The 25,742-nt window shown below is 35.4% G+C and overlaps 1 protein-coding gene, 1 long non-coding RNA gene and 1 other non-coding gene across 3 annotated transcripts; 1 reads left to right on the plus strand and 2 right to left on the minus strand.

The window, feature by feature from the left end:
• Nucleotides 1-6,684: 6,684 nt before the first annotated feature.
• LOC144419933 (uncharacterized) lies at nucleotides 6,685-14,493 on the minus strand. Its single transcript, XM_078110184.1, has 3 exons — nucleotides 14,178-14,493; nucleotides 13,515-13,688; nucleotides 6,685-8,034 (listed from the first exon to the last, which is right to left on the minus strand). The coding sequence occupies exons 2-3, from the start codon at nucleotides 13,666-13,668 to the stop codon at nucleotides 7,787-7,789; spliced, it is 402 nt and encodes a 133-aa protein (XP_077966310.1). The 5' UTR covers nucleotides 13,669-13,688; nucleotides 14,178-14,493; the 3' UTR covers nucleotides 6,685-7,786.
• A 1,399-nt stretch (nucleotides 14,494-15,892) lies between these two features.
• LOC120336976 (U6 spliceosomal RNA) lies at nucleotides 15,893-16,002 on the plus strand. The gene has a single exon (XR_005568912.1). It is a non-coding gene; the product is annotated as a U6 spliceosomal RNA (small nuclear RNA).
• Nucleotides 16,003-17,146: 1,144 nt separating this feature from the next.
• On the minus strand, nucleotides 17,147-21,962 carry LOC120336959 (uncharacterized). Its single transcript, XR_013474308.1, has 8 exons — nucleotides 21,884-21,962; nucleotides 21,496-21,698; nucleotides 21,124-21,223; nucleotides 20,481-20,580; nucleotides 19,763-19,893; nucleotides 19,584-19,646; nucleotides 19,387-19,467; nucleotides 17,147-18,854 (listed from the first exon to the last, which is right to left on the minus strand). It is a non-coding gene; the product is annotated as an uncharacterized LOC120336959 (long non-coding RNA).
• Between the last annotated feature and the right edge of the window lie 3,780 nt (nucleotides 21,963-25,742).

A 25,742-nucleotide genomic window follows, 5' to 3' on the forward strand; every position in this document is an offset into this window, starting at 1 on the left:
TCATTTAATACTTATGGCTTTCTGCTCCGCCTCTGCCAAAACCACCAGGTCCAAATAAAGCGCTGTAACATGGATTGTTACAATAGGGCTTCCCATCACGCTCGGAATGTCCACCGGGAGATAGGGTCTTGCCGCATTTTCCACATTTCAAACATGGTCGGTGCCAATCCTTTCCAAGGGACGTCACCTTCTCTGCGAAATACACCTCCTTGTTGCATTTGGGACACTTCGGCATCTTCAAAATATTTAGTAAAAAGGAACAGCTATCAAGAAAACAATCCTAAAATTAGTGCTGTAGTGACAGTACCGGTACCGATAATATGGTAACGACTAACGAATTTAATATTTTTGCCCTCCCGTGAATCCAAAACCCACGTGTTCTCATTTAAAACTAGTCACCAATATAGAAAATTTTCTATCCGCGAGATGTCGCCTGGTGCAAGTTCAAAAATTTACTAAAGTTGCCAGATTTTCAATGAGTAATTAATAATAAATGCGATTTAGTTGAAAAATTTATATCTATCAACATGCGTCTTAAAAAAATTTACGCAATACGGAGTCTAGCAATTTTTTGAAGAATTATATCGAATATCATATTAACATGTGCTGGTCATCATGGTAACAGAAAAATGTTGGTAAATAAGACTCATGAAATATTTGAAATAAAACATAGCCTTCTAGAGAAATATTCAGGTACAAAAATATAGTGATGAATGATGAATACATGAATTGCGTAGAAACACTATATTTTTTAACAATTTTAATCGCTAAAATCTTTGATTGAACAAGCAAAAATCTCGATTGAACCGGGTTTTTATTCAGTCAGGAGTTATAATTTAACCTCTCACTTCACATCTCCCAATTTTACTTCAGTTCCAAGATCTGGTAAGGATTATATGAATACCTAAAGTTACACAAATTCGCTTTTTTTAACATAATGTTTTGCAAACGAAGATGTGTGAAGATGGATGTACGATAGCCAGAGAAATCAACAAGCTAAAACATTTTGACGTAGGCTATCTTCTGGGAAGGACGCTTAGGAACGTTAACAATTAACCATGGTACAACGATATATTATAATATAGGCTATAATTCAAACTTACCTTTTGCTTTACTGCTTCCAATGGGTAAAATGAAGTCCACTTCTCTAGGCTAAAATATTTCGATTAAAACGTATGGCCTAAATTTGGTTATTCAATTGGTCATCAAACAGACTAAGCATGATATGCAACCAGCTCTAGTGATTAATAACTCAAAGTTCATTTTCTTGCAATTCTGCACAAAGGTCACGCTGCAGAAAGGCAAGCAATGCTACCAGGATATGACTATTTAAAAAACATCAATGGTGTAAAAATAAGCGGAAAATTGTCTGGCATTTTATATCTTGCATGTGAATAATAGTGACGAACGGCGTAGTGTAAATCCCCCTGCAATTTGAGTAGTATCATTTGGAAACAATTTGACGATAACTTGTATTGTTCAACTACCATAGCTCCGCTCATCAATAATAACAGAACTTCGACAATCAAAATGTTATAACTTACAAATGTTTAATCATATATTGGACCCTCGAGTGTCGCTGCTTGATAACCAGCTTTGGTTCCACGCGTCTTCCCTTCTTCAGTCAAATGTGTTTCCAATATTATTCTTTTAAACTGCATGTCATTTTTTGCTGGGCGGAAAAATAAACTGGACTATGACTATGACATGATAAACATCAGCAAACAGCAAGTACAATTTTTAGCCTCCTAATAAAGTTTAATCGGAGTGTCAAAATAAATTTGCACAAACGAAAGAGAGTTAAATTTTTACGTTTACTTGTCCCAAATTATTGTTTCGTCATCCTGCTTAGGACCGGTCACACACCTAGTCCAATAGTTGAGAAGCCGGAACAGTCTTCCTTTGAAACCTATAAAGAATTGCCCAATAACATAGGATATCAATCAAAAGTAAAGTTATTCTGCAGTTTTGTTCCGAAAATTTATACAATTACGATAAAAAAATTTAAAAAGTGATACAATATGATGTATCAAAAATGATACTGATAAAATCAATAAGTCATTGATATATGTTTATATAGGTGAATAGTTTTAGATAGATATATCGGACTCGAGACTTTCGATCACTAAGAAGGCGAATTTGAAAATTATGAAATGAATTTAAAAACTAGAAAAAAAAACTAATTTTATATGGATTTTATTTAGGATTCACACAATTATATAGTTTCCTTGAGATCCCTTAAAAAATTGCGGGTAGTGACCCCGCTTTACCCCAAACACAATATTTATTGCGGTAAATGGCAGCAATAGAAAAATGAGATAAGACGAATAACAAAAATAGATAAAAACTCAATAAATGCAATATACATGGATGTAAAAAAGGTTTCCATTTTTTTTATTGGAACATTATTGTATTTTTATTGTATCCATCATGTTTAAGGTTTGAGGGAATCGACGGTTTTCAATAGTTCACATGAAAAATTATCGTCATTGACAACCTACATTATCAAAAATATTTTTTTTAAATTAAGGGCCAGGGAGACATAATATTTATAAGCAATGCGATGAATGAAGCCAATTGAAAAACGGAAAAAGAGGATTTTAAAAATAACAAAACTCAATAAAAAAACAATAAACATTAAGGATAAAAGAACAAAAAAAGTTTAATTTTCAAATTTCATGCGTTTGGAATAATATGGACGCACTGGTATTCTCGTTATTCAGAATAAATTTGCTTTATGACACTGCTTTCATCACTACATTTCTGTACATAGCGGGTACATTACAAACAGGAAAATGCTACGTTGTTGATGAGTATAATTAAAATGAATTATTGAGCGCTTGTTAGATAAAAGAGCATCTGTTCATAATCCTTTGACCAAGTATTCTACGTTCTGGAAAGTCAACGATGCTCAAATAATCTAGGATATAATGTTTGAACAAAATATCAGTGCTGTAAAATATAGTCGGATGATTTTTTGACATTTTCATATCGTGCAGGTGGATTTAAAAACTGTACAATGACAATCGGTGCGCAAGGAATTTTCATACACTGTTTTGAAATCGTGAAAAGTGTTCCATATTTTTTCAAGGTAAATGTGGTATTCTCATTAATAAGCACGTGGGCTTCAGAGAAGTACGTGCATTTATATAATTCCAATCAAATCAGTGCGTTGTCACACTATTTAATCACAACCCGAAACATGATACAGAGGTCTAAAGTAAGAATATACTCCATCACGTAAAGTATAGTCAGATGAAATGCGAAACAAATCCATGACGTGGCGTTGGATATATTTAGTTGGTGTTAAGGATGGTTGTTTTGAATTGTCGGTCAAATTTTTGTTAGAAACGGTAAAAAGCACACGTGTCACTTTGATTTAATATTCTACGGTCCATGGTGGTCCAATGTTACGAGCGAGATCATTTCCGACATCGGGATTAGGAAAATAATTTAAATATCGGGATCCCAACCCCAGTTCGAAAAGCCAAAAGCACAAAAATGTTTTACCAATAAATACAAATGTCTGCCAAGACTTTAGTATACGCTTAAACTGTCCTACGGGCGCACAGAATGATTGCGCATGCGGCCCGCGTGCCAGGGTTTGGACCACCCTGCTCCACGCTGCAAAAAGGCAAACAATGCTCGCGTGAAACCTGGATATGATGTTTTAAAACGCCAGTGTTGTACAAAGTAATCGGAAAACTCTCTGGTAATCATATCTTGCATGTAAATAGAATGTACTACGCCAAACTACGTAGTATAAATTCCCATATGCTATTAGTAATATTGTTCTCCGAGATGTAACGCCAGATCGTATCAAATACACGACCAATCTTACTTGATAAAGTGTTAGCAGACTTGAATAAAATCTAGTGGAATATTACATTTGCTTGGCCAATATTATTAAGAATACGGTCGCATTGCTAATCCAATCATTGAGCAGATAGAAGCTTTGAAAATTAATAAATAAACACCTTAGTATCGTATTAGAAAACTCGACGTTGTCACGTGAAAAATTGCCGCCATCTTACTTTACCTCACACAATATTTATAGTCAATGCTATGATTGAAACCGGCATAAAACCCGAATAGCAAGATTGAAATATTTCAAATTTCAACAAATGCAATAAAAATGCCTGAAAAAACAATAAATAAAAGTCTCATTTTTAAATCTCATGTGTATTGAAAGTGGTGTGAAAGCGCTCTAGTAATTGGATTATGAAAAAATAGGTGTGCGGTGTCACCCTGCATTAATCACTACATCCCATTTAAAGTTAAAGTAAAATGAAAACTAATAAGTACATTTTAGATAGATAAAAGGAAAAAAAATGAGGGGTTTAAATTAGATTAATTCGGTTGGTGTTAAGAATATTTTGAATTTGGGGCAAAATTTTGTCAGAAAAGCAAAAAAAGGGCATAAAGTCCCCTTCATTACAATTAGATAAAAAAAAAGATCTTACGTTTTAAAATAGCAAACAATGATAGTTTAGAACCAGGACATGACGATTCAAAAAACACCGCTGCTGTAAGTAGTAATCGGAAAATTTTGTAATATCCCCATATTATGCATGCGTATAAATGAACTGTAATACGACTATTGACATAGTATAAATCCCCATATGCTGTTAGTAATATTGGCAAACAATATTATATGGCTGCTAACAGTACAATTTCTAGCCCTTATATACTTGGTAATATGTCCCGTTGAAAGTATTAGCATAGTGTTAAAATGAGAGACAAAAAGAGTAAAATTGCCCAATTAACTCGGATCTACTTTATCCTAATATCAAATTTACAATAAATGAGTGAATGAAACCGATATAAAAACGGAATACAAAAAATACCAAAATTGAACAAGTTCAATAAACATTAATGAAAAAATGATAAACCTGGGTCGCATTTTTAAACCTAATGCTTTTTGAAACGGTGCGAATACGAGTGATTAAAAAATGCGCGAAAAATTTCATCCTGCATCAATATACATCTCAGGACATAGAAGGGAAGTTCAATGAGTGCATTATAGAAAAGAAAAACAAGTTGGGTAAAATTAAATATCGTTGTTTTTAATGGGTAGTCAGTTCTTCTGAAGTATCAGAATCTTTGTTGGAATGCTTAACATCTCTCATTTTATTATTACTATCATCATTTCGTGCTGAACTTTAGAAAGTATCTCACTCAGATGTGATGAAAAAGACACTTCAAACTATTCTGTTTTAGAAAATTGCAAACAATAAACTACGTTATTTTACCAATTCACTACAGCGATTTCGTCATCATGGCATAAACCAGGTTAGGGTTCGGACATGATTTCATTCCGATTTTCCTTACGTTAGTTCTATTACGAGTTCAGGGACTGCTTCTGTTATCAGACTGAATATACCCCCTGCCCACAGGGATCAGCCCTTTTACACAACTTGATGTAAAGTAGGCGAACAAAATTAGTTGCCTCTATACTGGTACGCACACCTCTGTAGCGCCGTTATTTCAGTCATCCGAATTGGTAAGTATAATAATGTCTTATCTGCATAGAAGTAGTTATTAATTTGATATCGTTATGTCCGATACCTTATCTCAATAACAGTCAAGTTAACTGATCGCCTAGGACCATATTGATGACTTATCTGTGTTTAACTGCTAAAGTGTTGTGGCGGGATGCAGTTAAACACAGATTAGTCCACAACATGGTCCTAGGCCATTACATATAAGGCTAAGATGTGAAGGCCACGTTGTGAAACAATCATCGAAGCTTGTATAAATTGAAGCAAAAAAAGTGTTTATACTTTAGAGCAGGGTCGGCCAACCCTTTTGGCCGACGGGCCACATTTAGTTTACTATTAATTGCGCGGGCCACCTAACATGGTAATTATGTTCTAGTTTTGCTACACTGACTAAAAGTTGATGAAAAAACAAACAAAACCCTCGCACCAAACTTTCTCAATAATAAGAACAATAAAAAAACGAAGATACAGTAAAGTCAACAAAGTTTTTTCTACAGGTAGATATTTTAGTGTGAAGTTTGGCACTGTTTTTCGCTAACAAGTTTGTCAATATTCGCTGAAATAGACGATGTACCAATGCGAAGCGAATTTACCATATGACTGTCAGAAATCAGTGATCCCACAGGAGATTTGACATGGTTCATCTGTGAAAAAAACTTGATTGTACGAGTACGTGCTGCCAAGTTATGAGGTCATTAATACTGCCATTCTGCCCAAGTGTGTAAGCTACTATTTATGTATAGATATCTTCCAGTTGGTGATGGCACTCATGGCTCGTTTGAAAGGGCTAGCAGAGCGCATATCAGGAAAATGAACAAATTGTTTGTATTAAATCTTCATATTAACTACCTCACTAGAAAAATAGAAGTTTTACTCAATTTATTTTTTATTTAATTCCGAAAATACAGCGCGGGCCACTCGAAACTCCTCGGCGGGCCACATGTGGCCCGCGGGCCACGGGTTGGACGACCCTGCTTTAGAGTTTATTAGCGGTAAATGCAGGCCGCGTATAAATGATTGGAAAAATCAAAATTTCCTTCTAACACCTCTGTCAATGATGTCACCAGCCACGATTATCCCCATCTATATTTATTATCTCTCCCAATAATACCGCAATGTTGATAGTTCTAAACATCTGGAAATAGTTCTACTGAACGATCGACAATTTCATAAAATTCCATATACTACATAGAGTTATTTATATATTCTTTAATGATTATTAGAAGTGTTTCAAAATTAGCAATCAATCACGAATAGCAATATTACTTCAATATCATCATAATCTGTATTGCAAGATTATTTTGCAGAGTCGATACCGACTTTTTTCTACCGTACTCAGAATTTAATTATTAGATAAATCTCAACTGTAAAATGTATATATATGTAGCATTTAAACATTGTACAAAATGTGTAGCACATTAGTTACTGCTCGAACTTTTTTAGCGTTCCTAACAAGGTTGCAAGCCGTGTAAAGTGGGGACATAACCTATGGACGAGCTAACGCTTAAATATGTATGTTGATTGGATTTTGACATAGCCGCTAATAAATAGACGTTGGCGATAGAAACAGTAGAAGCAAATTTCAGATATATACTCCTATTAAAGTGTGTATCCTAATGATTATAGATTGAAAAAACCGGGGCTCCAGAAGTATCTGTACCAATATGGAGGTAACTAATTTTGTTCGCCTACTTTACATCAAGTTGTGTAAAGAGACTGAAATTTATGGGTAGGGGATATATCCACTTGGCTAACACAGACAGTCCCGAACCCGCTATAGAACTAAAATGAGGAAAATCGGAAAAAATCATGGCCTAACCCTAACCTGGTACATATACTACTGGAGTACCAATTTACCTATAAGTGTCATATTGTTATAGCTATAAGAGAGAGAGAGAGAGAGAGAGAGAGAGAGAGATAGATAGAGAGAGAGAGAGAGAGAGAGAGAGAGAGAGAGAGAGAGAGGGAGAGAAAGAGAGGCGGTGGCAAAAAGATTGAAAGCTTGCAAAAATTATAACGTGCCATAATATTACCAACGTCTAGAGGCCAGGACGGAAGACACTATAAAAATAAATTATGATTCAATCAACTAAAATACTTCCGGTAATGAGTAATTCAAATTATTAATGAAAGAGACAAAGTACTTCAATAACGACAGGTTAGTGAGAATAATGAATGAATCCAATTTATTCGATTGTTTGGTATTTCAATTATTTTATGCGTTATGCACGCATGTTTTATTTTACGTGTAACAAAACAACAGATTCTAAGTGAACACGGACATTTCACTGTTCATCGTCGTTTACACATCTGCTTTTATCCTCACTCTGTGCGCTTTCATCGTCACCGCTTGTTGTGATTTTTATCATGCGGACACAAAATCCTTTGATAATTGCCAGGGCACCTCGAATCCATGAAACAAAAAATGCTGCCCCGAATCTACCGCATAGCCTTTCTCCCGGGATTGATTCTTCAAGCTTTGAGCTTTTGTTATAGGCGAGGTAAATACTGGCAGCCGCAAGATCAACCAAATCTAAATGAAGAAATAAATATATATATCAACATACATATTACGCTAACCTGAACATTTATTTAATAATTTTGCATGTATTTTCAAATGAATTGAGAACAATGACTTGAAAAACAGATTTTGTTGTGATTTGAACATTTAGATTTTTAAATAAATTGAAAAAAAAAAGAATTTTCTATTTACAAAACTTGGTTAGCCAAAGTAAATTGACTACGCTGTTAAGATCCCTCTGAGGCAGGGACGCATACGTGGACTTGCGTAACTACTTGTCGGATTTCCGTAATATAAGTGTTTTAATATCGAAATTTGAGAGATGGTAACGTAAACGAAGAGGTAGAATACCTTCGATCGCATGATGTTGATTCATAGCTGGCATCGCCGACATAGAAAAATTAAACCAGAATGCGTAACAATTAGTACTCATCAGTGTTAACTCTAAGCGAATTATGAGTGCGAAAGTGCTTCGCAGTCGAAAAAAAAAGTGCGAAAGTGCTTTTGCCGATTTTAACAAGTTAGGTGCTCTAGCCTTTCATATTACCCATTTAACTCGGCATAGATACTCGAAAAAGCGCTCCTCCGGTTAATATTATGAATTAAAGAGAAGCCTTTCCGTTAAGGGAGTTCCCTTTAAGCGAATTCACGTTTAATTAAAACAAGCGAATTCATGGGCAACGAAAAGACATCTGCTAACACTTGCCGCGAACAAAACTTTCATGCAATGTATCAGGGTGTCAGTTGCTTACTCGCGTGAACAGCAAAGGCTTTCACATTTGTTACTCCTTCCATCTAACAGACAACGATTGATACACGTAAGACCATATTAGTTACAGGGTGGATCATTTGTACAAATCCCGTGCAAAATAATCCCCCCCCCCCCAAAATATAAATAGCAATCAACTAATTAGGGTTATGTGCGCTGGAAATTCAACTTTTCGATTTATCCCTAAACCTAATCTGACAATTATTAATTTGTGATTTTGAACCACTTTGAAAGTCGCCACCCACTGTTTTAAAAGATAGGTTAACCTACGTTCCCTCCGAAATATTACACAGGATACTCCCCTGTTTTAGGAGATTGGTTGACCTACTTTCCTTTTAAACTTTTTTCTCCGAAATATTACACAAGACCACTTTGAAAATCCTCCCCTTTCGTGAGCTAGCGTGACCTAATTTCTCATTTACATTTATATTATACTATTTCAGAGCTTACCCAAAGACAAGTAATTTTTAAATGTCGACATGCATTGGTTTGCGTGCGAGTTAGTTTAAATCAGGCAGAAAACATCATATATCGGCAAAATGTTTAGTAATGTCATGTACTTTCAGCATTCATAAATAGCACTCTTTGTAATGCTGCTGACCTAGTATCAAATATTCGCATCACAACGCCACTTGCGAGGTTTCCATACATTTCAATTACACTAATAGGAACGATGACACCAAAGAGTTTTCTTTTGCGAAGGTACACGAAATATAACGAGGGTGATTCTTGAAAAAAACATGAATATAAAAAATAAACGAATGATATGATAGTGGATCCCAAATAATTTTGAGAGTGTCTCGAAATACCAATCCATTTGATAAATAATTTTTATTCGACCACATGAACGCTGATATACGCATTCTCAGATATCGGACATCCAGTCGCGATATTAAATCGTTCATATGCACAAATCTCACATTAATGGTAATTGCTACCCACGTTTGTAAGATTTAGAAACCAACAAACAGAAAATAACTTATCCTAAAACACAATTAAAACTCAGTCGGCAATAAATTCGTCGCCAAGACGATGCCATACAAAACAAAAAAGATTTGGTCGCGAGAGTTACGTTAGATGACTGCAAAACCACGTTGTTTTTTAAGCAGAATGTAAAACAATCAAATTAAAAAACGGGAGTTACGACGCCCTCAACATATCGTGTGTATTTAACTTCCCTGGTAAGTACTATTATTATTGTACTTATACACCTGTTGGAGTATTTCACACAATTTCGAATTTAAAATTAATGAAAACCCGACATATAATAAAGACGCAAAAGTAAAATGAACATTTATTGAAAAAGTTATTATTTAAGAAAGACAACATGATCGTACAATTCCGCCCAAACCTCGATGTTCGCAAGTGAGATGATAAATAAATACTTCCCTGTATTCGACCAATTAACTTTAGCGTATCGTTGTTCTGCCATCAAACAGCCGGGTGCAAAATATTTCCGTCCTGTGATATGCTCACAAATATTCTCGATATTAATATCATACCCTCGCGTATGTACTTTCTATTAGCTCTTTAGTGATCCCTTCCATCCTTGGCCAAGTCATGTTTCGAATATGTGAACATTTTATTCGACCATACATGGCCGGCGGGATGTTAAAATTGTAAACAAGAGAGAGGTAAAATCAATCGCGAATTTCGTTTTAACGTCTCGTTTACGAATTGTTGCGCCTGTTATCGTCGAAAATGATTACATTTGTTGTATTTTGAGGCATTTAAGCAGTAATAATTAGGGCATGACATCATCAAAATCGTCAAGTGAGATTTTGAAATTGCAAATTCCGTAAATAAAATTGTGAATTACTCGGTAACGAATTCAGCTTCGGGGTATTGTTTTGTTGAAAATTATAATTAATGTGAGAGCGCCAAAAACATACAGTCCATACCGATGCGACTGCAATTTATATGACCGCACTTGGTGTGGCGCGTTTATTAATAGTGTTAAATAAATTAAACGAATATCAATTATAACCAAGCCTGTCAGCGTGTTTATTTTCTGTGGGCAAGAATCGTAAAATACCATCTTGAGACAAATTCACTTCTATTATAAAATCTAATTTTTCAGTTATTATCGTTATACAAATAACGTGTGGCAACTTTTTAATTTATCGTCGACCAAAAAACCGCTCCACACTCGTCCAAACGTGTGTCAAGCTTGACCGACAGGAACAGATTCATCGACGACTTTAATTAGGGAAAATATGTATTTTGTTGGGAATGCAAAATAAATGTAACAAAACGCATTTTTTTGTGATAAAACTTGTACTTTTGTATGTATTTTCGGAAACGGATTGCCGTGAAAGGTAAAATTTGATTTAAATTAATCGCAAAAATGTTTTATTTTAAATGTAACAAAACACATTTTGCGATATAACCTTGTATTTTCGAAAACGGGTGTCCTGAAAAATAAAATATGATCTAAATTAATCGCAAAATGTTTTATTTTAAATGTGAAAAATAAAATATGATCTAAATTAATCGCAAAAATGTTTTATTTTAAATGTAACAAAACACATTTTTCGCAATACAACTGTATTTTCGGATACCGGGTGTCATGAAGAGTAAAATATGATCTGAATTAACCGTAAATAATGTTTCATTCCAAATGTATCAAAACGCATTTTTTTGCGATATAATTTTGTATTTTCGAAAACGGGGCGTCATGAAATATATTAATCTAATGTTTTATCTAAGTCTAACTAACGTCTGGTACACATCATTTTCGGGGAGAACTCTAGCCCGCGAAACGTCATTTAATTTAGAATAGAGAATGTTCCACGCATTCCAAAACGGAAAATCACCAGTAAGTCGACAGGGATTCAACCCTACGGATTCAGTATTCTATATCCCTCCCCGTGTCAGAAATTTCTGAAGATTGGAACAAAGGACCCGTCAAACCGCCGCGGAAGAAGGGGAGTATTTTTTGCACTAATAATTAGAGCGTGACATTATTAATATCGTCAAGAAACTGGTGAATTTTCAAATTCCATAAATAAAATTGTGAATTGCTCGGTAACATTTTAGCCATAATTATCGCTGGGGTATTGTTTTGTTGAAAACATGTTGAAACTTGAGGGAATTAGTTACAATTAGCGCCTGACCTCTATTAGGCACTCGAGCACTCGAAAAAAAAAGCACTCGAGTCCAATCTTTTTAGCATTAAGTCGCATACGTAAAATATCCTGTAAAAGAAGTGCTGTTCATTAACGTTATCTCGTCCTATGACCACGCAGAAATGCCTTTATTGCCGAATTATTCAATCACTATTTTAAATCAACATTCAGGATTGGCACAATTTCAGATTTGCGAAGTTTATCACCATAGAAAAACATGAGAAAGTTAATTATCGTCTTAATAAATATCAGCATCACGGTATCGACAATAATATTACCATTCGCATAAAATTGGGACTGTAAATTTACAAATCTTGATAGGTAATATTAAAGCCAACGCAAATGGTAATTTGAGTCCTCAATGTCTTCAACAGCTGTTGCCGATGTGAACAAACGGGTAAACCCGAAATATAAAACTTCGATGTCCGCCGACCCGCAAGAATTCATATTTGTAAAAAAGAGAGGGCGGGAATATAGATTAACAAAACCTGGATATCGCCGCCAAAACGATCGGTGACAAGAACAATTAGCGATTACAACGGAATTAACCAGTAAAAAGGCTTTGTTGCCGATTTTTTAATGTTTCAACCGACGTTCCAAAAATATTTGTTATTCGGTACTCGTTAAAAATATTCAATTCAATAAAATATTGAATTTTGCCCACCCGTACTCGCATATCAATGAGAAATAGTTGTGTAAATATCGCAAAATGCCACGTGCTTTCAACATTGTGATTACAATAAAATGGCACTTAATGGTATTTTGTGAATTTGGTGATTTTGCAAATCTGTGACATGCTGCTAAAAGTTTCGTCTGATTTGAAAATCGTGCACTTTGGTCACAATACATCCAAAGTGACTATAACGCTTTACTAACACTTTTATAGTCATTTTGAATTCAACGATATCATTGATAGTCACATGACCACTTTCGTTCAAAGAAAGGCACTGGTAGTATTCCAACATCTGGTTTCAAAGACGCGGAGCGTTTTTGCGGGAGAAGCGGAATCGGTGTGCTTGTATAATAATCATATTATAAACAAGAATTTTGCTGTTAATGCAAAAGCTTTATCTCCTATGTCTGCATCTCATAGGTTAGAATTCCGGTAAATATCGTTATGATATGCAGAATTGAGTTACAAAAGTACTAGTATGTTACTTATTTGTCAACTTAATACTCGAAAATATTTGTTAACTTTGAATTTTTATCCCATTCAAAATCGAAAAAAAGTGCTATTTCTCTTCAAAATCGGAAAAAAGTGCTATTTCGCAGTCCCTAAAAAAAGTTGCGAAAGTGCTTCGCAATTTTCGCAAAAAAGTGCGCTAATAGTGAACACTGGTACTCATTAATAGTAATACCTCCTTTCAATGTACTCCGCTCATGCTTACGACACTATTTGAATAGAATAATTAAATTGGGAATAGATTTTAGCGTCATTTCACGACAAAAGATATCAAGCATACACTACTTTAGCGTAATGAGTAAACTTTTATTTCCCAGGGGTTAACCAGTAGTAATGTTCGGAAATGAGCATACAAATTCGGATGATAAGAAATTCGGGAAAAACGTTGAGAAGATAGAACAGTTTGACTCACCCGCCAATAACTCCAAAATTATAAGTGTTTGGGCGTGCGGGTTGTTACAATCACTGCAACATTTTTCGGTTTTGCAGAACCAGTCCAAGAGCAATACGCTGACTGTTACAATGAATCTCAGAATAGCAGCTACAACCAGAAACCAGAATACCATCAGCTCGTCAACTCCTTGATCTAAATCAAAAATGTTCTATTTATATTAAACACATCTGACGAAATAATAGAAGATTTTTCTAGTTGGAAAGCGTGACTCTTGGATGGTAATAACTGAATATATTAATATGATTATAAAAGCATTGATTATGAATTTTAAAAAAGAAGAAGAATTTTACATGCCGCTGTGCTCAATTCTGGAATGAAATTAGTTACTTCAAAACGTAATTTATTAATCAGTAGCACGCACTTATTGGTAAATTGTAAACAAGATTATTAGGATTTATATTTTATTATTTTACGAAGGCAAGTTTTCAGACAAACAGCTACTTTGATGGCTTTGAAAAATGATTTTGAAAATTATTGGAAATATGCAAAAATATTATTTTTCTTTCACCCAGTAGCTCAAAAAGCAGCAAATTGGTGTTGTACAGAATGCGTTAACAACAGAGTGTTTTATATATATTGTAATAACAATTATAATATATGACGTAAGTAGATAGGATTCACCTAAATTTTCACAACGATTATTTTTGCCAGGATCCAAACAGGCAGTGCAATTTCTTGAAGTCACAGTGCAATTGAAATCATTTCCAGCACCACAGTAGAAGAATAATCCTTGAAATTCACAGATTCACAGATGCTAACCAACGAGTTGATAAAATTGAGTAGATGTTCATTATCAAGTTACATACAGGTGTAACTTTGACAAAACTTTTTCTTATTCTAGTCTTCCAGCCATCGCCACACATGCAATTATCTTTTGAGCAGGTGAACTCAAAACAAAATAGATTCGGCATCTTTTTTTAAGCTGATATTTCATAGGTAAACTGTAGAAAATGCAATGATAAGTATCAATAACACCTCGGCAATTGGATACTCATAAGGATAGACTCCTTGTTCATGACGTGCGTGATTTCATCTGTATTTGTATTTAATTTATTAGGAATATCTACCCCAAAATAAGTAATTCATCCAACAACCCTAAAAAACAAAGGTATATTGTAAATTCCATTTGCATCAAGTTATTTCACTGTTCGTCGTTTGTTGCAGACACAAACATAATATACTGTTTTGTGAATGTTGCATCTATGCTAAGAATAAAGCAGCGGCCGAAACCACGCACTTTCAATACGGAAATAAAAACATTCAAGACTGAGCAGCTAGCAATAAATTTTGTGAGTCGCCGGAGTGTGGACCTTTTATAATATATTTCCATTTCAAACTGAACCTCAGAATTTATTTTTGATCAGTGAATAACGATAATCCTTAATATACAAAATATGAATACCGATTTCCATTTACTTATAAACAGCACGTTTTGATTCAAAATAACTGGTACATAGACTAGTAACCATTTAAAAATAGAAAAGATTTCTTGCTATCGACTAGGACTCAGTGGTTATCGAACTTCATTGTATTGTGACGCCCTCCAAAAATATGCTCAAGTTGCGACTCCCGTGAAAAATACGTATTGATACCTTTCAATAAAAGACCTTTTTTTGCAATGAGTTTCATTTAATTTGAAACGAACATACAAAACTTAACGACAGTCAGTGAAATCACATTTAATGCCAATGGGCCATGGTAGAAAACCCTGCTTGTTATAAATACGAAATCGCAAAGGGTGTAGGAGTGCGCAACGCTTTTATAACCAAGTAAAACTAATCTTTATGCACTTTTTTTTATTATATATAACACCATCATAGGTAAGATCGATTCAATATTATCCCTTTTCAGTAAAACTAGAAGATATGAGTTGGTTGAAAGATTCACGAATCGCGGAATTAAACGAAGACAAAATTGTGGCAGCATATTTTTCGTGTAGGTGTGGGTTTTCCTGATAATTTGAGAGATCAGCTTGATGTAAGGTTTGAAGGCTTTCAAGATCTAACAAGTACACCGAAATGGGCAGAATATTACCAATCTTCAACTCAACAGCGCCTTAAAAACATGTTATAAATATACATAATTATAATATATACATTTCTATCTCCCTTGCCATTGACAAAAATAAGGACCCCACTTTATCCTGGCAGAAATAAAAGGGCTGCTTATATGATTGCAAGTGGTGGAGTGGAGCCTGGAGTGGTAGGTGGAGCCTGCACTTTCATAGGCCCCGAAATAGTTCTTGATGGAAATGCTAATGTGCTATAGGTTGGCGTATGTTAAAGGTGGGCGTTTATTTTGTACACTCGTAATTTTCATCGTGAAATCCGGTTCGGGTTCTACCTGCGAGTGTACATATGATGAAAAAATTGGAACGATACAGAGCAGATTAGAATGGCCCCTGCGCAAGGATGACACGCACAATCGTGAATCGTTGCTCTATTTAAAAAAATCTGGTTCGGTATGCTCCCTAGCTTTGCATATTGAGGGGTGGTATTTCAAAATTTAGAGGGTGGGAGATATGTGCCTATTATTGATAAAACTTTTCGTGGCTGCACTTAATCGCCCATCTGGACTGGTATACACGACACTTACCGGATACTCATTAGTAGAAGCATGCGATACACCACGAATATAGGGGTGGTTAAAATTCAACATGCTAGGGCAGGGGTCGGCAACCCTTTTGTTGATCGCAGGCCGAAATTAAGGGTTGCAACTTGCAAGTCTTGGCGGTCCGCACATATTTTAGAAAAGTTAAAAACCGAACGGATGGCCGATGAATCACAATTTTTTCACATAGATCAGAATTTGAAATTTTAAATTTTGAGCAGCGCGCAAAAACTACAACAACTCATTAACTCAACTTAGTCGCCTTACTTGAAGAAAAAATTTACAAATGGCATTTGATGTGGCTGTCTTTGTTGCATCACGCTTGATACGGTTTCGACATCACCAAATGGGAAATACTAATCCCGAGTTGCAGCTTGTTGTTTGCAATGTTCATTTTCGAAAATAAGACAACGATGTGCATTTTTTCGCATGGTTTCTCAAATTTGAATATTGATTTCATTCAAGAATAATTAAAGCAGTGACGCATCTCTCAAATAAAATATAGGTTTTTATTTCCTCATTGCTTTGCCATTTGAATATTTTCGGCGCCAATTAAACTCTTTGCACTTAGCATCAACTAGTCTGCGTTTAGTTGCCATTTGTCTGAATATAAATAAATTATAGGCTCATTAAACGAGTTAGTTTGAATTAAATACTTGTTAGGTTGTAATATAATTTAGTCTACGTGTCTCACAATAAATTCTGTTACGCAAAGAATGCAATCGTCAAAACAGCCGTTTTTTACTACAATTCTGTGCAGCGTCGCGGGCCGGATCTGGCCCACGGGCAGCAGGTTGCCGACCTCTGGGCTAGGGCGTTCACATCCTATATGGGTTCTATATGGGGTGTAGGGAATTAATCGATTTGGGTCGTGTTGGTTAAGATTTGGCCTGTTTGATGTAAGGCTGCCAGATACCAAAAATATACACACATACACAATTTGCAAATTTTTATTACTGACATTAAAGATAAAAGCATTTGTTCACAGATAAAAAAATATGAAAATGCTGTAAACCATACGCAGAGCTGAAATAAGCTAACAACATTCAGTTCTGCGTAAAGAGCCCACCCCAACCCAACAGCAATTTCATTGGTAAAAAAAATGCAAAAATTATAAAACAAGGTATACAAAATACTTTTACAAGGAAGCCGTGGCTTTTCCCAGAATCAAATAATTTGAGTTTAACACTAAGAGAATCGTCAAATAATTTGGGTTTAACCCGAAGGATCCATCAGCTGGAAAATTTGAAAAAGGGGAAAATATATTGCAATTGCTTAAATATACAAAAAAAAATTATTTCAATAACGAAAAACACGGCCATCGAGTAACATGATTCAACAGTGTTCGTAACTATCGGAGAGGGGTGTTTACCCCTTATTGGGGTGTCAGGAATTCACTTATCTGGCTCGCATTGGTTTAAGTCTGGCCCTGTTCGCTTGTAAGGATGTCCAACATCGCATATATACACACAATTTGTTAAAACATTTATCCACAGAAAAAAATGGGAAAATGCTGTGTAAATCATACGCAAAGCTGAACATCACAAATAAAGAATAATGAATCCTTAATTTGAAAACATTCAGCTCTGTGTAAAGAGCCCACCCCAACCCCACAGCAATAAATTTATAGAACAATGAAAGCAAAATAATATTTATAAGTAGCTGAAAACACACTCAATGGTTATGGCTTAATTGTTCCCTGAATCAGATAATTTGGGTTTGACACGAAAAAATCCCATTTGACAAAAAGAGGGAAAATATAAAGCAATTGCTCGAATATATAAAAGAGAAAAGCAATTATTTCACCAACAATAAACACGGCCATACAATAATGAATATAAGAGCGTTTGTAATAAAACGATTTGAAAACATAGTAAAAATTGAACGAAATCACCCGTAGCCCCTACAAAATAGAGTATAAAGGACCTTGATCAGCCCGGTTGGACATTGTCTAGCTAGTTTGTTACTGTGGTATGCAAATGCACGAGGTTGTTTTTCCATACAGCGTTTACTATATGTCTTTAACTTAAAACAAGGCACTGCGGAAGCGGCCCCTGGTAAGAGAGCTGCTATGTTTTTGTAAGGACCTAACGTTCCCGGTTCGGCATTGCAATTCCAAATTGTTTCACAACATTTACGTCAGTGGGCAGGAACCCGCAATGCAAACATAGCGAGTCCAGTGCCCTCTCACAGATTGGATTTCAACGACTGGTCCGTATTGTCCGTATCCGTCTGTATTGCATTATAATCAATATAGCACAATAATATGTCCACGTATTTCATCAAAGGGAACGCTGTCGATCCGTCACTTGGGGAACGCTGTCGATCCGTCACTTGGGGAACACTGTCGATCCGTCACTTGGGGAACACTGTCGATCCGTCACTTGGGGCACACTGTCGATCCGTCACTTGGGGAACACTGTCGATCCGTCAAGGGGAACACTGTCGATCCGTCAAGGGGAACACTGTTGATCCGTCAAGGGGAACACTGTTGATTTGTCAAGGGGAACACTGTTGATTTGTCAATGGGAACACTGTTGACCCTTAAATGAGAACACCGATGAACATGTGATGTGGCACCCACGATAATAAAGTTTCATTTCTCAGCTGATATTGGGACGTTCAGTGTTGTATAATGAATGAACCATGTTAAGATTGAAAGCGACATGCGGTGTCTTTTGAGATAATCTGAAAAAGAAATAATATATTTAAATTGCTATCATGATAATTTAGTCCATGTTTAGAGGAGGTTTTTGCTCTGTGAGAAAATGTACAAATACAAGTATGAAAATTTACTACCGGTGTGACAAAACGTTCCAGGCACATAATTGCGGGCAAAGTTATTAACCCCATATTCTCAAATTAATGCAGATCTATTCGATTTAAACTCTATTTCTTAGCTTGCATCTGCGTGTGCTGCACACTGTATATACAAATCCATAAAGTCCCCATATACAGTTTCAAATTTGTTATGAAGTCAAGTTCTCAATATATCTTAACCAGGTTTGTTGTTTTTTAATCAGTAATTGTTTCTACTTCATTTAATACATCTGTGAGAGCCAAAACAACATATGGTAAAATTTACTTCGCAATTTTGACTTTATGGACACCCCATATATTCTTTATTAAGAACCTTGAGTTGTTGGAGAGATTATAGAAATAAACATAACGACGTGTTACAATTTAGACAAATATCACAGATAGATTATTGCTATGTTACCTTCCTCAGTCCTAAAAAACAGGCTGTAGTCTTCTTGGTGTTCATAAACACTTCGACCGCACGGTAGTTCTTCCATTGTCTCTGAAAATTAAAACAAGTAGATTTAAGTTAAACAAGCGTTTTTTTTGCTAACCTTGGGCCTGGCTTTATATATAACAACTTAAATCAACGTCACACGTAGATTATTACTTTGTTACCTTCGTCAGTTTTGAATTACCGCAGGTATCATTCGTCTTCGCGTAAGTCTGAGTCCATTGTCTCTGAAAATTAAAACACGTAGATTTCAGTTAAACAAACGTTTTTTTTGCTAACCTTGGGCCTGGCTTTATATATAACAACTTAAATCAACGTCACACGTAGATTATTACTTTGTTACCTTCGTCCGTTTTGAATTACTGCAGGTATCATTCGTCTTTGCGTTAGTCTGTGAGTTCATTAACACTTCGACCGTACGCTCTTACGATGCTCGATTTGGTACACACTGGCTGTGTAGTTCTTCCATACTCTCTAAAAATTGAAACATTAGTTTAAGTTTACAAACGTTTTGCTGACCTCTGGTCTGGATTTGTATATAGTAAGAGTACTTCTGTGATGTAACAATTATATCATGCGTCATTTTAAACCCCACTGCACTACATAATCTAGAAATTACCCCACCCGCGACACAATAGAGATCGCAAAGGTATAAAGACGATAGGCTGTCTGAAGCAAAGCAGTAACAAAAAAAACATATAGGTGGGCCTGATTATTTTTTCACATTGTGACATCAAGTTGAATGACGTAGTATCACGTTTTCGAACTTTGAGGCATAAAGTTCGCATTAACAATCACAAAATCAGACTTTTTGATTGGTACCGGCCCCGATGTTACTGAAGACGACGTCGTTATGAAAAAATTTAGAAGGCAGCAATTTTATTTCGTGTAGGGGCGCCGTGAGTTTTAATTTGGCGCGCACGAACAAAAAGTTTGGAAACCGCTGACGTAGTCACTCACAGCAGGAAAAGACACAAGCAAAAATTGTTAGGCTTCACCCACTGAAAGTACTTCTAGTACTACACTTCACCAGGCAAGTCTAAGCAGCAATTTTTTCTTACCATCGTGTGTCCGTAGAGAAGTGTGCCACTTTATGAATAACGTTATTTCAACTTCACATTCCCATAAGGATGATGGATGTCACTCAATCAAATCCTTCGCCTGAAACAGAACATAATAGTTCTGAATAAAGTAATTCAAACCACTTATAGTGACTTACGTTGTGGGAACATGTATACAATAATACAAATATAAAAATTTACGATCATTGTAACAAAACTTTCCAGTCATAGAAATACTTCAAGTTATTATCCCCATATTCTCGAATTAATTATGCTAGCAAACTTACAGACCTTATCCAAATTACGTAGAAATTTCTACGGAGCATTATACAATCTATATTCGATTTCAACTTTTCTTGGCTTGCATCTTAGTTTGGTGTGACTGTATACAGGGTGGCCCAAAAGTAGGTATACAGTTATAGAACTATTTTATATGCTTTGAAGCTACTTGCAGTTCACTTTATGTTACTTGTTAATTACCACAAAAATTGCTTATTTTTTAGATAATAAATCTAGTGTGAATTTTACATTAGTTTTCTAGCTGCTTGGAAGGTAATGAAAAATAAATAAAATAACTGTATACCTACTTTTGGGCCACCCTGTATATTTATTTTATATAGACCTTGCGCAAATTTTCACTTACCATCGTGTGTCCGTAGAGAGGCGACCACTTTATGAATGACGTTTATTTCAAATGTACATCCCCATAACGATGATAGATGTAACTCGACCGAATCCTCCGCCTGAAAACAGAACATAATTTAGTTTTGAATAGTGTAATTTTAAACAACGCAGTGTTGAAGTTTTACTTTATGCTGTTAGTCAGCACAAACTTTCCTAAAATTGTAGCCTAATTTGCAGCCAAATTCGTAGCTAATTTGCAAATTAAAAAATACAGACTTCCAGTACAGACTTGACAGACTTCCAGTGGTTAAATTCCACATGAATGTCGCGGGTCTAGTGTAGTTCAGTCCCACAAGTACTTGTAGCGGGGTTTAGCATTATATTATCCTACCTCTCTATATTAACGCGTATTTTACTCTTCTGCTAATAAGTCTTTTCTCTGAACGAAACCACTTTAGAATCCCAAGCATCCAAGTTTTACTCTCCACTGTTTCATAAGTAATCATCCATTGTCTTATTGCTAATTTGCGAATATTTCATCAATCAGCAACTATACATTCCACAATGATTGATGTCACTCGACCAAATCTCCGTCTGAAAACAGAACATAAAATAGTTATGATTTAGTAATTTTAAACCACCAGGTTATGGAGTTTTACTTTAAGCTGTTTGCCAACAAAATTTCACAAATTGTCGGTCACAACCTAATTGAAGCAAAAATCAAATCGACAATATCTTGGCGAACTACGATTTAAACATTTCAAATTTAATTATCATACCTCTCCATGTCACCGAGTTGATCACTCGTCTGCGGAAATGTCTTTTTTTGAAACGAAAACACTTTAGAATCTTAGGCATTCAGTGTGCTCTTAGCTGTTCCATAAGTATTCATTAGCTCTCGTCTCATTGCTGTTTTGCAAATATTTCTTCGATATCAATATTATCACGGTTTTATCAGCCATAATTCGTCCAGTTATCCAAGTGTCCGCTCAAAAAAAAAGAAGTGACTTTTATCTAGATTAAAATAGGTTTGGATAAATGATTTAAAAGGATGAAAAGTATTGCTAGCTATATTGTCAAAATTTAACAACCTTTTATGAATTTTGAAAAAAAATAAATGTTTGGTAAAAACCTGAAAAACAATGGCTTTAAAAACAGAATGGTGAACATGAAAGACAATTGTCGGAAAAATCAGAATAGCCAACAAACCTAAAATACATATTTTTATTAAATAAAATTATATTATTATACCTCTCCCTGTTACCGAGCTGATCACCCTTCTGCGGAAAAGTCTTTTCTTTCAGGCATTCAGGTGTGCTCTTAGCTGCTCTATAAGTAATCATCAGCTCTTGTCTTGTTGCTATTCTGCAAATATTTCACCGACCATCAATATTACATATTATGTAATTAAAATATATTCAAAGTATACTAGTAAATCATATATTCATATAAATATATATTCATCGCCATGGTTAATTATTAATTTTATTATGATCATTTTAATCTGCGGTTGTGTTCACGAAATAGAAGCAATAGCACTTAGAAAATATGATGACAATCCGTGAACACTAAAATGCGTGGTAACGTGCCCGATTAAGTCAAATCTGAGCTGTTTGTACAACACCTACGGCAGTACTGTACGTACCAATGTGGAAGCAGTAAAGCAAAGAATCCTAAGGGAAAAAATCTTAAGGGAAAATGCTCTGGTACGGTAGCATCCAAAATTTTGCGATTTGCAATGTCGAGAAAGCGATTTTAATCGGTCGCGGTCCATCATAAAACAAAACTTATGGCGTTCTTCGTTTATTTATAGTATTTTGTATTGCCGCTTTTCATTTTGGAAAGTTTGGGTTGCCACCATTGACACCAAATAGAAAAAAAAATTATTTCTCGTTGTGAGAACTCGCGAGAAACACCACTTAAGTATTTATCGAAGCGTGTGCAGATTCGTGTTTTCGTCGGAAATCCGCAAGTGAGTTGTGAAATCCGGTTTCATTACATTTGAACCCACGCACATTTGAACCCAAGACAATTGCGCCTGCATACTATTGCACCTATGTAAAATTTTTTTCGTTTTACGGATATTCCACGTAATCTGATGCACGGGCCTTTGATGGCTCGTATAGGCTTGAATGGTTTTTGATTAAAAAACCGGATGCAGGTATTTTAAAATGATTCAATATTACCCGCCCACACACGATTGGATTTGCAACCACGACAAAACATTGGATTACAACAACATATAGGCTGCTATGCGCTCCCAGGTGTGATATATAGATGAATATATGATTATATATAAGGAAGTATTCGTGACGTTACTGTTAAAAATAATGTGGAATTAACTGTTTATTACTTTTTCAAGTTTTTTTGAAATGGTAGTAAAATCCTAGAATAAAGTAGAGTCGTATTGTGGTAGATCAAAAAAATTGATGAAAATGCAATTTTTGATGAAGTGCGACTAAATTACTATTGAAATTACGTCAAAATTCCGGTTATTTTTACCATCTTCTAAAATTTATGTAAATTAGGAATAACGCCTTTAGAATTTGCTGGTGTGCATTAAACGACACAAGGAAATAAGTCGGTCGAAGCATGAAGGCAACGCCTTTTCACGTTTAGATATTTGATAAAGTTCTGGAAAGTGCGGTGTACTTGCAGTAGTATATACTATCAATATTATTGTATAAGTATAAATATATGCGAAAGCGTGTTCGTATCCTGACTTTTTCAGTCTATTTAGCGTCAGGTAACTGGGTAGGGCAAATATAATTCTTGTGTGGGCTATTGAATTAAAATTTTGATGACGTTTGAATATCCCGGAGTACTTGCAGTAGTATGGGTACTACCACTATTATGTATAAGTATAGATATATACTGAAGGTGACTGTACATTTGAACCCATACATTTGCACCCTTATATCCGCGGGTTCAATCTATATGCGGGTGCTAAGAGTGTTAGTATATGGGTTCAAATATCCGTAAAAAAATTTTCATAGGTGCAACAGTATGCAGGTGCAATTATCGTGGGTTCAAATTACGGGTTCAAATGTACGTGGGTTCAGATGTAATGGAACAATACCGAAGAAATCCGCACTTTGTCAGTGTATATAGAGTCAAGTAACAGAGTAGGGCAAATCCAATACTTGTATGGCTTATAAAATTTAAATTTTAGAAAGCGCGACGCACTTGCAGTAGTAGGTAATATCAATATTATTGTATAAGTATTTATATATATATACAAAAGTATTTTCGATCCCGACTTTTCAATTTAATTTGAGTGAAGTAACAGGGCAGGGCAAATCTAATACTTGTATGACTCATTAAATTTAAAATTTGATAAAGTTCGATAAGCGCGGAATTCTTGCAGTTGGTGTGATGTACTATCAAATATGATTTCAATAAAAATATGTGGAAATGCGGGTTCGAATCCAGGATGCAAGATTCATAGTAAGGGATGCTACATGCAGTACTTTTCTAAGATTTATATTTGTGTTGTTTGACAGATTTGATAATTTTATAAGGAGGGGGGCTATACGTGCGCAAGTGGAAAATGTGGATTACTCACGATGCGCTATCACAGTGGTTCCCAACTTTTTCTGTCTCGGGGGCCCGTTTTGGAGGCATTTAGCACTCATGACCCCCTGTATATCATTCCAGTGGTATTTTGCTTTGTAGATTCCGAATACCATTATGTTCAAACAATCCAGGCTCAACAAACGAAAACACCCTGTGAAATAACCTTACCAATAAATGAAACTGGGAAGAACGGGGAGTTTTTTAGTAAAAGTAAAAACAGTTCTGCACCTTGAATGGTAGGCCCACTCCAACTGCTCTGTGGTGGGCCACGGGCCTCCGGTTGGGGACTACTGCGCTATCAGTTTATATTCGTAAAAACGCGGATTCGAATCCCGAATTGCTTACTATATTAGGTAATTAAACACAGTAGGGTGTGTTGAAAGTTCCTTTAAACCTATAAATTGTGTTATTGTATATGATAAAGTATGCGCGACCACAGAATGCAGATATTTGTAGAGGGCACGAAATCCTATCAATTGTCGCATTTATATATAAATACGTAGAAACGCAGATTCAAGTTTCTATATGAAACAGGGTAGGCTACATTGAGAGACACAGGTTTTACACTTAGTATGTTACCAGGTTACGGTTAGGCCATAATTTCAGGTATAAATACTACAGGAGTCACTTGACTATTCCCCGAACTCGTGAGATAACTAAAATGAGGAAAATTGGACTAATAATAAGGCCTAACCCTAACCTGGTAGACATACTACGGAAGAGCCCTCGTGTCCGCTATCTTGGTTCTCATAGATTGTTGACATAGTTAATAATATTACATGAGTACTAATTAGCACTTAAACCTATACGTATGAAATTCTATAGTTACACTTGCATGTCCACTAACAAAAACTTGATCTGAGAGTTTCCTTTTCTTATTTGATTGTATGTCGCGCCAGTACTAACGGATATCTCATACTCTGACATTGATTGATGAGCGTTTCTCATTGAGTAACAGTTATGTTGGCATAAAACCCCACTATACTATACAGATAGGCATATTTGCACAATTAGTATAATATAATTAATATGAGAAGCTAGTCTTGAACAATTAAATCTGAT

This window comes from Styela clava, chromosome 2 (genome assembly GCF_964204865.1).
Source record: "Styela clava chromosome 2, kaStyClav1.hap1.2, whole genome shotgun sequence".
NCBI lineage: Eukaryota > Metazoa > Chordata > Ascidiacea > Stolidobranchia > Styelidae > Styela > Styela clava.